Here is a 13,702-nt window from a genome sequence, read left to right as displayed (position 1 = left end):
TGCGTCTTCTCACATGTCAGCACATCTAGAATTAGCTCTGTGGCCGATGGGATGTTTTTCTATGCCGCTAATGGGATGTGGATAAATGTGTAAGGAAAATATTTTGCATAGGATAAAATTTATTGAGGCCACACAAAAAAAAGTCAAACAAAAACATGCCGCATACATTACGTCCACACAGAAAGCAACAGGATCATTAATATCTGTCATTTTTCTTATCTTTCATTTACAGCAGTGTGGTTTTTTAAAAAAAAAACACATGTGAACTTGAGTTGATGTCACAGATATGAACAATTATAGCAGGACATTTTCATTTAAACAGGGTTTTCTTTTTGTTATAATAAGAATATCAGAACGTCAAAACTGCATCGGTGTTCATTTACGGAGCTGATATTGATTGATGGAGCTACACAGATGCTACATCAGCTGATTTCGTCCACCCTTTCGTAAGAGGCTGAGAATCAATCATACAGCTCATGACGTCAAGTGTCGACAACACCGCACTACGTGGCACAGACTGCGCAAAGTAGTGAAAATGATCTGCAGACAGAAGAACGGACCTCAGAAAACGTGTCCATATAAGGCACCGGAGAGAGATTTAACCTCAGTGAACTAATCGTTTCTCTTTGTGTTTCCTAGTTGTCCAAACTCCAACAGACACCTTGCCCTAATCAGCATCACAGGTCACAGATCTAAGCAAAGGTCTTCTTTAATTCACAACCGCCCTCTGGTAACATGCAACAACCCTGCGCCATGAGAAAAGTCACGGCATGTTTGTTTTGTTACTGCTCATACTCTGTGTCTCCCAGCGTGTCCCTGCAGACTGCTCATTTATATCAGTAAACAAGCTAATACATGTGCCTTCATAGATGTAAACAAACTAATTTGGACAACAAACAGAGCCACACAGTGCGCCAAAGTGCCTTCTGTTCAAATTTCAAGAGAACATACAATTAGGATTCTTACATAAGGTTGTACAAAGTGCATCAATATTTACTTGATTTGGGGAAAATGGAGGGAAAATATTGTTTTCTATATATTTGATATAAAATGTACTCAATTAAAGTAAATAAGTAGCTTGTTTAAAATGAGTAAAAGTTACTTAGTTACTTTTTTATGAAGGTTGGGGTTCTTGTGTTCACCTGTCCTCATCTTTCACCTGTCCTCATCTTTAACCTGTCCTCAACATTCACCTGTCCTCATCATCATCACCTGTCCTCATCATTCACCTGTTGTCATCTTCACCTGTCCTCACCATTCACCTGTCCTCATCTTTCATCTGTCCTCATCTTTAACCTGTCCTCATCATTCACCTGTCGTCATCTCTCTCACTTGTCGTCATCTTTCACCTGTCCTCATCATTCACCTGTCCTCATCTCACTTGTTGTCATCTTCACCTGTCCTCATCACACCTGTCCTGTCCTCACCATTCACCCGTCCTCCCATTCACCTGTCCTCACCATTCACCTGTCCTCACCATTCACCTGTCCTCATCATTCACCTGTCCACATCATTCACTGCTAAAGTTTCCGATGCATGAATTTTAATTTAATTTTTTTTTTAACTCAGACCAACATTTTTTTCATCAGTAATATTTGTGATTTAAAATGTAGCAAAGTACAGTACTTCCAAAAAAACATACATAAAAGTAAAATGACACATTTTAAAAATGACTTTAAAAAGTACACAAAAAACCTACTCAATTACAGTAACACGAGTGTCAATGTAATTCATTACTTTCCACCTCTGCACCCTTGAATAAAAATAAGATTCCTATAATGTATATAAAACAAAAACATAGTTAGTTCATTACCGTGTTACCAAATCAGCTCCAAACTAAATCACAGCAGCTGCAGCTGTTACATAAGTTGAGTTTAATTCTCTTCACAATATTTTCTGGACAGACTTTGGACACTGTTTGCACCCGCAACCCCTGTTTCTACTGAAGACGTTTACATTTTTGAGGAGCAGTGGAATAAAGGAAAGCTGTGTAGCATTTTTTTTGCCTTCGTTTTGTTGTAACAGATTCTAAATATTTACAGGCTGAATGGGATCAACTCTTTTATAGGATTACCACAACTGAAATCAAATTCTTTGGATTATTTCTAACGTCTCGTCCAGTGGACGTCAGTCTTCTTATGCCACATTTTATTTTTAGCAGTCGAATAAAATCTGACATGGTTAGCACTCTTGCCTTTGCAGCATGTGTGAAGGGTCTTTCTGCATGGAGTTTGCATGTTCTCCCCATGTTTGCGTGGGCTCTCCGGTTTCCTCCCATAGTCCTGCAAACATGCAGATTTGGGGATTAGATCATTTGGACACTCTAAATTAGGTATGTAAGGGAGAATTGATGGTTGTTTGTCTTTATGTGTCCCTGTGATGGACTGGCGACTTGTCCAGAGAGTGACCACGCCCATCGTTCCTATGTCGACTTGGATCAGCACCGGCGACCCTCATGTGGAGGATAAGAAGAAAGATGGATGGATTATCTGAAGGAAAAAAGAGGAAGTAATACTGTATATACTGTATATGTAGGTCAGTAATATATGTAAAAGAAAACTAGTTTGAGCTATTTAATAATGTTATGGTTAATGTTATAATGACATACAGATCAGAGGTGGAAAGTAATGAATTACATTTACTTGTGTTACTGTAGCTGAGTAGGTTTTTTGTCTACTTGCACTTTTTAAAGTCATTTTTAAAAGTATGTTTTTTGGGAAGTACTGTACTTCACTACGTTTCAAATCACATCCGTTACTGAGTAAATGATGAGGACAGGTGAATTGGTGTTAATTAAGGTGAGAAAGTTAAAGCATCTGTGACCTTTGACCCATTTTGACTGACGATGTGATGTGTGATGATGTGTTTACATATTTTATTTTGTCAGCACTAAATTGTAAAGGTTTGCCTTTAATTAAAAAAAAAAACAATTCACATGAGATTTGTGTTCCCTTGTCCTTTTTGCATGACACAAGAAAGAACCCCAACCTTGTTAAAAAAAGTAACTAAGTAACTTTTAAACAAGCTACTTTTTTACTTTAACTTGTGTACGTTTTTTTAGACCAGTACTTTTACTTGTATTTAGGTACATTTTTTATCAAAACAGTGGAACTTTTACTTGAGTAGAATATTTCAGTACTCTTCCCACCTACAGTTGCTGTGGCAGTAAAAAGACATGGGATCACCGTCATCGTTGGGTGTATATACTAAAGGGAATGGCACTTTTTTCACAAGTGGTTGTACTTCACTCTGACCTTGAGACGGCGTTGCCACCCAACACGACTCTTACAGTTTCCTTTATCAAGAAAACACACATAAATTTGTTTTAACAAGATTCAAACACCCTGCAAATAGAAGAAATGGTCTCGTAAAGTTATTTTCCATGAGTGACCATAGGTCTGCGTGTCTAAACAGACGTATTACATACACATGTGATCCACGCAGCCTGATGCCAGTGTCCACTGTGGCTGCCTATATTGTCCACAGGAAGAGCAAAGGCTAAGCAAACAAACACTCCCCCCCCACACACACACACACACACTATAGTATATAACTGTATCACATTGCATCTCAAATATGGGAAAGTGATCTTACATCTATGTATGTTTCATTTTAAATAAAAGCAGATGATACCCATGGAGGAGCTCGCAGCATTGTGACAAAATAGAATCAACGCTCCAGGCAAATTGTGAGATTCATGTGACTTTATCCATATCTAACGTCAATCTGTGATGCCCCGGACCATTTACACAACACTTATTCCTGGAGGACAGGAATTCCATCATGTCACATAAACTGAGTTCAGTGAGTTCCCATGCAGTGAGATTATCCCAGCGTCTCAGAACGTGTCAAACGGTTTGAGTGTAGAACGAAAGCTGGCCTCTCAGATGAGTGTGTGTCCCTGAACCGACCAGAGGAAGCGTCACTTTAACTCTTTTTAAGGTGCTGGATTCTTCATCTCACACCTGAACAGTGCTGGAAGAGCAAATAAACCATTCACTGAAGTAAGACAGTAGATTCACAGTGAGATGGAAATATGATTTATTTACAGCTGCAGTGTGTAACGTTTGGTGATTTCTTTGGTCATCATGAACAAGAACTACAGTACAGTATATAACATTATTTATATGCTGTGTTCTTCATCTGAAAAAGTTCTCTGTCATGCAATAATAACAAAGAGGGAGCGCCTGCATGTATACAGGCGCAGCGCAGGAGTCAGAATCAAGTCAAACTGCTGAACGTCTTAACTTCTCAAACTTTTTCTTTGTGTTTTAAATCATATTCCAACCGTCCAGTTGCTATTTTACTACTTTTTCCACTACATACAGCTGTAGCACGGCACGGCTCGACGCGGTTTGATTCATTTTCCATTAACATAGCACCTCCTCAACATGGACGGGTGTCAGACGTCGTTGTATACGCGACACAAACAAAGAGTCTCCTGTGTACTGAATCATTGGAATCAGTTCATTCAAAATATTATTTTTTAACTGATCTGCAGTTGGGCATCGTTCGGTTTGATTCCGGTGTCGGACGTCGGGCTCATGACTCTTCCAGTGACAACACTCTCTGACCAAATCAGTGGCCGACAGCCTGTCAACGCTTGGAACCTCACCAGAGCAGGTACTAAAAAAGTACCACGTATTATCACTTATGGAAAAGCAAAACAACTGGGTAGAGTAGAACCGTGCCGAGCCGTGCAACAACTGTAAATACAGAGAGCCGTCATGTGGAGCTGATATGCTTCTCCAGTATTGAACTCACCTCACAATGTTATGAATGTAAAACATGTTTATTTATCTTTAAAGTCTTAACTTGAGGTATTTTGTGCTGGTTCTTTCTTTTCTTTTTTGTTGTTGTCTTCAGATCAACTTAAGAAGGAAAAGATGTTTGAAAAAAATTGGTTGGTACTCAATCAGAGAAAGATCTTTCAAACTTCTAAATAAGGACTGCAGTGCAAACCAAACAGGCTCCCTGTTCAATGAAAGTAAACACATGAAATAAGTGGGATCATTAACTAAACTTAAGATTCTGTTCTAGTCTCCACTTTATAAACTCTTAATGGGAATAAGATCTGAGATATTATTTGACCTTTAACCTTTGCCAAAGGCTCCAACTAAAATCACTTGCTTGAAATCAAAGTGGTTTGATGTTGGGGAATAATTCGGTCGAACAGTTTGCACTGGCGTAGAACAACAGTGGTGGACAAGGAACAGAAAAGTGTTGCACTTATGTAAACCGCAGGGTTCAGAAAAGTGTGAAACGTTGACCCCATGTCTGAAATCACCTCACGTTATGAGAAATATGTTTCTATTTAATTTGGAGCAAAGGATTTTCTCTAAATGGACTCTATCCCTCAGAGTAAATCTTTTCCAATATGAGAATTTGTTCCACCGGTGAAATATTAATCACTCTGGACCCGCGAGGAGTATTTTAGCACTTCTATATCCACACTTCAATCCTCACTTACTACCACATTGTTTTCTTTCCAACTTCCTGTGGGGCTAAAAGCCCCCCCAACCACCACCACCACCACCCCTCTGAAAAAACGGAGTCGACCAGAGCGCTACAGTCTCCTGTCAGTTACATCAGCGCCTTCTAGTTGTTGTTTTTGGAAATATCTCACCGAGGCACGGAGGGGGCAGATGTGAGGGGGAGGTGACTCATCTCGCCGTGTTCCTCTGATTAAAAACAGACACCTGGATATTTGTGTCTTCCAGAGGCTTCCATGGCAGTGTTCGCTCCAATCACGTTTAATTCAATAAGATTTTACTGGAGGAATCAAGTCTTTAATACTGTTGAACGTCCATAATTTTCCATTTGATGAAAGACATTATTAGTGATTTTTGCCGCTTTATTAATTATGACTTGATTTTTAGATGTTTAGACTGAGCTCTAGTTTTTCACTGAATATGATTGCATTAATATGACACATGTGTCATAATAATAACAAATGTACATACTTGGTACCTGTGTGAAGGTGTTTTTCTCTCCGTGCTACGAATTGACTGCGTGTTTTGCACGTTTTCTCTCCATCTGGCTCAAATGTCAAAGCTTCAAAGCAGATTTGCTTAATTCACTGTTGCAGTTTGAGGTCATATTTTTTGCTGCCATGCCTGGTTGAGTGGAAGTTAAACAAACAGATAGACAACAGACGAAGTTATTCACTTGTCGAACAGCAGCTTCGCGTTAAAAGGCTGACCCCAGTCAGCCCGTGAAAGGTGGAGGACGGGAGACAAAGAGGCAACAGCATACATGTATTCAGGTACAGTTCTGCAGCGACTGCAGCACACAACAAAATCCAAGCTAACAAGAAGACAAATGATGGCAGCTGTGTGTGCTGACCTCCCATATTGTGCAAATGAAAGCCTTACAAGGGAATGTATATAAAACTATATCTACACTATGTATATATATATATAAGTCTGCATTCCACTTTCAGGTCATTCACGCTTACAGTATGGTGCTAAAGTCTAATTCTGAGATCATTGACATTTGGATGGAAATGATGTGACTGAAAGTTGAATTTTTCATTTCATCAGTGACATTAATTAGGTTTCCTCATTAGTTTTGTGCTATTTTCCAAGTGTAGAAGTTGTTGTTTTTTCTCTGAAAAATGTGCTATCTTAAAACTGCATACATGATTCCCATTTTCTGGATGTGCTCCAACAAAGTATTTGATAAATAATTGTACTGCATGGTCATTATAGCATTGCCAAAACAACAAATCTATAATTTTTGTACATGGAAAAGGGGGAAATTATAATACCACACACGAAATACACAACTAGAGGTAATTAAAGTAAATTACTCTGTGGAATTTGATATATTAAAGATGATAGCAATTCAAAAAAGTCACCAAAAACCTGTTTAACCCAACCAGGGGCTTTACAAGGGCCTTTAGAAAAGGGGACATGGGGCCCCCACAAAGTTTCAAAGGATTTAGTAGAAAGTGGAATTGGCCAATTCTCATTACTGCAGACTGAAGTAAGTGGCTGCTCTCAGGACCTCGACTCAACTTGGCACCACAGTTGGTCCCGCCCAGTTGTAAAAAGCACCTGAACCCATCACTGTTGAGAACAAGAGACAAGTGTTTAAAGTGTTTAAAGCACAAAGTGTTTCCTGATATTCAAACTGCTGATGGTGCATTTTGTCAGTTAATGCTCGATGTGAGGTCGAAATGTCTGAATCGATGATCCATGGTCAACTATTAGTGAAGGTCAGCTGAAACTATACGCTCTAGGGAAACCTAATGGTGTGGAAGACGGGATACTGAGATGTACCAGGAGTCAGAGAACAAGAACAACCGAACAAGCCTTCTTACACTGTTGTAAGTTTAAGTTTAACTACACATTTACTACTGAACTTGCACTGATCAAACAGCAATTAAACTTTCTTTACTCATTTCCAGAGATGAATGTGTTATTTGATCATGAGACAGAGGATCTGCGATAAATGTCTCATTCCCACAACAACAGAAAAAGAAAGAAAATAAAAGCCCTACTCTGCTCTTTAGTGTTTCTTTAGTGAGTAAAAGATCTGGAAAAATATCAAATGTAAAAAAAACAAACAAACTGGTAAGCGATCGATTCTTTGCATGTTCGAGGACCACAGGTGTGCAAATACACTGATACAGACCATAATTATGTGCCGCAACGGAAATGTGCAAACGAGAACTCAAGATTTTGGTTTCGATAGAGCCACAGATCCAGATTCATGATTTTTTTTATCTTGCAGGAAACCCTTAGTCATGTTTCCTGCAGCAAAGCTTTGGTAAACACTTCAAACACCAAATAACAAACACAGAAAGTAGCCGAGACACAGTAGCTGTTGAATTCAGGACAGAAATACAGCTCTTTCTCAATTGCTTTACACACAATGATTTGTTCCATGTCAAGAGATGACACGAGAAATAAATATACGGCATATTCTTGATTTATTCATAAATGTATTCAAATATTTAGAAGATTAATCCTGTGCGATGTTTGGAAACACTGAAGTACACGAGCTGCAGCCTCGCCTGGTGGCCCAACACTAATCACATCAAAGCATGAATGAAAAAGGCCCTTTGAACGGACAAACAACAACAATAAGAACGCTAGGTGCGAGTCCACGTGTGGTCCCGCTCCCACTCGCCATCTGTTTAGGCCTCGAGCTACAGTCATAATCTGATTGTGTCCCACTTTAATCTCAATAAACACAGCGAAATGAATTTAACCCGACTCTGATTGCTGGCCATGGAAGAAATGAAAGAGTCCAGCAGAATTACCCTCATCGAGATATTGAAAACAAGGAACTCGATGATGTTTTTGGCCGTTGATGCCACAGGGAGGATATTTTGTTTATGTCATGCAAAACAAAAGGTGAATGAATTTAGCCTCATGTTTTGAATACTTCTATAATTAATCTGTAATTTTGTTCTACAAAAAAAAAGGCACTTCCACTCATTTCAGGGAACAAAGTCTAAATTTGTGTACGTTATCGTTCTCAAAATAGTCCAACCTTCACCACAGAACCAGAGGATAAAACTACTCTAAAGTAACTGGATACAAATAACATATCAGCAGTTAATCCAGCTATTATTGCATCAGGTTAATGATCCTATTTAGGCTGAATTGCACCTTTTTTTGTGTTTTAAACTCTTAAAAACATACATTTACTTACAACTGAGTGTCCTTTATCACTTTTCTTAGCCTTTTGACCTGCTTTCTTTCTTTCTTTCCTTCTTTCTTTCCTGTCTTTCTTCTTCATCATCCTGACACTTATGGACGACAATGTCTCCACCTACAGGATACAAGTGGTAACTGGAAATCTTGATTTACAGTTTAGAAATGTGAACCCGTTCACTTCTGTGGTACAGTAATACCCTTATGTCAGAGCTGACAGAGCTTAATCCATTGACAAGCTGTTGCTTGTGGGGGGAAAAAAAAAACATCTTTAAAACTTGACATAATGAGATTTCTTGTCAGAACACAGACACTAAATATTAATCCATAATTCAAACAATGTCTGCATTTTCCTTATCCACTATATTTTCTATGATCTCCATAATTTCAGTTTATCTTTGCATATGTTAAACATTCTGAAATATTCCATATTTCCTATACAAACATTAAAAATAATTAACTATACTTCAGCCAGATATTTAATTTGAGCTTTCAATAGGTCACAAGACATTGAGCTATTTATATTTTTATACATTACAGTTTGTAAAAAAGGTCCAGTTTATGGTTTAAAGCTAATCTGAGACTCCCACAGCTGACATTACTGACCCAGGACATGAATCACTACCATGAACCCATCAACAGCAATAACCACAGATGTCCTGATTCACACGTTATCTAAAAGGGGAGGAGGGTGGATTTCAGTGATTTGTTTACATTCAAACCAAACAATATTACACTTATTCATCTTCAGCAAATCATTTACAGACAGAACTTCAGAAATGAACATGATACCTTTGACAGTAAAATCACTTTTCTTCCTCAGTGTAAAGATTGCGAGATAATGTTTATATTACTATTTTTAAAAGAGTAGATAAATCAAATACAAATTCTTTAGTGATTTCTCATAGAATCTGACAAAAATGTAGGATGACCAGTAGGTGGCACTGTAAAACCACTCTTTGTATCTTTTGTACACTGAGTGTTGAAATGATAAAGTAAAAGGAATAAGTATCAAGTGTCACAATAACAAAACATGTGCTTAAATGTTCCTTCATCAACACCTGTTGATGAAGTATATATATATATATATATATATATGTATATTTGTATAAATATAAATATATATGTATATATATATATATATATATATATATATGTATACACACATATATATACACATACATATATACAGTATATATATACACTGTATATATTTTATTTGAGTCACAAAAACAAAAAGAGAACTTTGTGCGAGGCTTCATTTATTTATTGTTTTTGTTAATGTTTGTGCAAGGATAGGAATTACAAAAAAATCTACACACTATCGATGATAATATATCCTATTCTTTTTTTATCATACAATGTTATTTATACAGTTACCCTTTAGCAGTTTTATATTCATTCAAATGTTCCTGTTACACTTTAAAGATATATTTATTATCCCCATGAAACAAAACAACAAAAACATCCAACAGTAAAACAAATTCATTTTTACAACAGCACACCGCCCTGAACTGACCGTGTGCAATCATTAGACAATAATCATGTAAGCTTTAATTGTTCGCACGTGCTAATACGATCGTCGTTCCTAGCACAATTTCATTAACATGAAAACACGGAAGCCACAGGTGCAGCGCACTCTTCCTGTCGTGCCTAGAAGTGCATCCGTCACTTGAATAGAGAGGGGAGGCTTTAGCTTGTTCAAGGTTTTTTTTTGGTGGCTATAGAATGAAAACAGGTTGCAGATTTTTAATATTTATTCCCACGTATTCGTTATTAGAGTATTGAGGAGGAAACTGTGGCTTTGACTGAGACACATTTCATATTCTCGTCTCCTGTTATCACACTTGAGACGGATGTTATGTTATTGGTTGCCAGCGTTGATAGTCATTAAATACTCACATTTTTTTTTATACGTATGAGCACTGCTGAACTACCACCAGCTAACCTAGTGCAAACAAGATCATTGGATACAAAGTGACCAGAGTAAAGCAGCGAGGACTTTTTTTTTTCCTCTTTTGCTGAACTTCTTACTTTCTTATGTAAAATTCATTAAAACGTATACAGATTTGTTTTTGTGTGCGTGTGAAAAATATAGCCGTACTTATATCCGTCTGGTGCTGTACGCTTGTTCGTAGAAAAACACAAGCCATGAACAATAAACGGAAACCTGACACCACACATGGTGAGACACTCTAAGCCTCTCACATGAAATGTACAGTCTATTATGGTACTGCATCTAGTGGCCATTAGGAGAACTGCATTTAATTAATAACTACTCAGCCATGGTCGAGTGACACCGCGGTGCGGGCCCTCTGAGGTGAACTCCCCCGTTAATTTAAATGGTGTCCAAGAAAATCCTCTTCGTGTAATAGACTACACGAAACCACCCGGCGCGAGAGTGGACGTCTGCAGGATGTGGGTGAAGATAATCCCTTAAGTGTTCCTTCGTAATGGAACAGGAAACCAGGCACAGAAGTCCAAACTCACAACAGCTTCATAACCTAATGACGTTTGAGTGAGATGTTCCATTGACAGATTTCAATAAACACACCAGTGCATCCCTTTTTTTTTAATCCAGCATGACTATTCAGCACTGTGCTAATCTAGAAAATAAATCTCATGCAAGGATGGATTACTGAATGGGCCTGGGCCCCTGGGGCCCAAGGGCCTATTCATCCTGATATTTAAATGTAGCTCTCAAGCCAAATAACAGTGGTTATGTTAGGTGAAATATTGTAATAGGGCCCCTCAATCATATATCGGAATATGGCCCTTCAGCCAAGAAACAATAGTAATTATGTCATCTTTATAGGCCCCTAAGGCTATATTATCCACCCCTGATGTCTTGACGGGGCCCTCAGTCAACTAACAAAAGGTTGGGTTATGTGATATGTCTAATAGGGGCCCCGCAATCATATTATTATCATCATTATTATTATTATTATTATTTTTGTTAGCAGCCAGGTGTTGCCTGACAAAAAGCACCTTTAGCTAGTGGTAGAAGGAGAATCTGTGAGATTCTTTACATTACAACCAAAATATTCCATTTAATAATCTTTGTACCGCTGTCGATTCGTGCATGAGTGCGGGATTGGTGTGTGTGTGTGTAAGTGTGTGTGGGAGGGACGCCCCTTTTCCAGTCTGTGCCCAGGGGCCCCAGTGGCTCATAATCCATCACAGGTCTCTCTGAGTAATATTTTTCTCATTGTTGTAATCGAGTACACGGATTAGTGGTAATATTCATCATAAACACCAGGTGCCAGTGTTTGTTTTGCTATCAAACAGAAGTGTGAGGTGTGAATTAAGTCAGTCTCACTTCGTATTCAGTGTTCTCACAACACTTGACTTGTGACAGACGGGGGCTACATGTTACCTTGTTTGTCTGAAGAGGAGGAGGAGGTGGACGGCGACGGGGAGGGAGCTTTGGGGAAGACCCTTTCAGTGGGAGTGATGCCTGGGCTGCCGAGGCCGGAGGAGCTAGAGCTACTGGAGCGGTGCGGTCCCTGCCCCTGTCCGATCACCGGAGCAGGTCGAACGGGTCTGACAGGCGGGGGCCTTAGAGGAGCGCTTGGTCTGCGCGCTGACAGAGCAGGTTTGAAAGTGGTCATGGTCTCGGAGGAGGAGCTGCTGCTGCTGCGTCGCTGGGCGGCATCGGGGTCCCGGATCACCATGGTGTGGAGAGGACTGCAGGGCGGATCCTGGGCTCCTCCGCCTGGGTGTTTGAGAGGCTCCAGAGTGTCCAGAACCACATCGGGGGCGTGTTTGGCTACATTCTGTCTCTCCAACTCCAGCAATTCATGGAGAGCTGTATTCATGGTTTTCTCTATGTCCTGACAAACACACAAGCAGAGGGGAAATTACATTGAAGCTGGTCTCAACCAATTAAAACTGGACGTAGACTTCCACAGGGAGTGGGACAACGTCGCATTCTATAGGGAAATGAGATTCTATTTCTCACTTAACAACAGTTAACATTTTCCTGAGGAGTTTATCCTCTTAGTCGTTAGTTTCGGGTTTTCTTCAATAGCATGTAATATCAATTTTGAAAATGATGCTACCATTTATAGAACAATAGACGATAAAAGGATAGTTTAGGTGGTTGTCCCTTTGACCTCTGCTGTATATTATCATCTGGTTAACAAAGAACAAACAATACATTTATAAAAACATGATAGTATTGAATAGAGCTGAAGCAATTACTCCATTCATTTGATTACTAAATGAATCGTCAACTATTTTGATCATTGGTTAATCGGTTTGAAGCTTTTTTCGTGATTAAAACAAGATTTCTGATTGTTTCAGCTTCTTAAATGTGAATATTTTCTTCATTTCTTTGCTCCATATAACAAAGAAATCATCGTCATCATTTCCAGGTTTGACTAACACTGATTTATGGACCAAACGATGACTCGATTACTCGAGAAAATAATCGACAGATTATTCCATTACGGAAATAATTGTTAGTTGCAGATCTAGTATTGAATTATCTAAAAAATATTATGAGCAATAGGGCAACAAAACATAAGATTTTAGGTGGGTTTATTTCATTAACAATGGAACAATGAAACAATGGTTTTGCATAATATCCCGTCTCAAACTATGATGTTTATTCTGACCTCAGCAAGAGCTTCAGCCTCAAGAGTTTTGTGGTCTCCCAAACTTGCATGACGAGTCGTACTGGGCGACGATCGCTGAGAATGGCTGTCCATGAAGGCCTTTCTGTCCGGGTGGTTGATGCAGCCTGCGCTGCCAAATGTGGTGAGACGGCGTTTCTCTGGACTGTCTGCTGCGCCCCTGGTAACAGCCATTTTGTGTGGGCTGCAGGGCCGAGGCATAACCCTAGGGGGCTGGTCTGAAGCTCTGGGGGGGCTGTGAGTGTCACTGTTCCTGTGGTGTGGAACTGCTGCTCCATCTGATCGCACTCTCACTCTGACAGAAAAAGTGATAACATGGAGTCATACTTTGTCCGTGGTATGGATTCCTTGACTCCGAATGATTAGAATGTGTCGTGGCATTCGTTTTTCAAGCCCGTA

General features: G+C 39.2%; 1 protein-coding gene across 2 annotated transcripts in view; it reads right to left on the bottom strand.

The window, feature by feature from the left end:
• Positions 1-10,445: 10,445 nt before the first annotated feature.
• Positions 10,446-13,702, bottom strand: part of LOC122768062 (SLIT-ROBO Rho GTPase-activating protein 3-like) — a 32,958-nt gene continuing 29,701 nt past the window's right edge. For both annotated transcript variants that reach the window (XM_044023753.1, XM_044023752.1), the window contains 2 exons: positions 13,286-13,598; positions 10,446-12,499 (listed from right to left, as the gene is read on the bottom strand). In XM_044023753.1, the coding sequence (XP_043879688.1) occupies positions 12,032-12,499; positions 13,286-13,598 (781 nt within the window). In that variant the 3' untranslated portion in view covers positions 10,446-12,031. The remainder of the gene's footprint in view (positions 12,500-13,285; positions 13,599-13,702) is intronic.

Source organism: Solea senegalensis, linkage group LG4, assembly GCF_019176455.1.
Source record: "Solea senegalensis isolate Sse05_10M linkage group LG4, IFAPA_SoseM_1, whole genome shotgun sequence".
NCBI classification, from domain to species: Eukaryota; Metazoa; Chordata; class Actinopteri; order Pleuronectiformes; family Soleidae; genus Solea; species Solea senegalensis.
The sequence above is the reverse complement of the archived record's forward strand: the minus strand, read 5'-3'. Positions and strand labels throughout refer to the sequence as shown.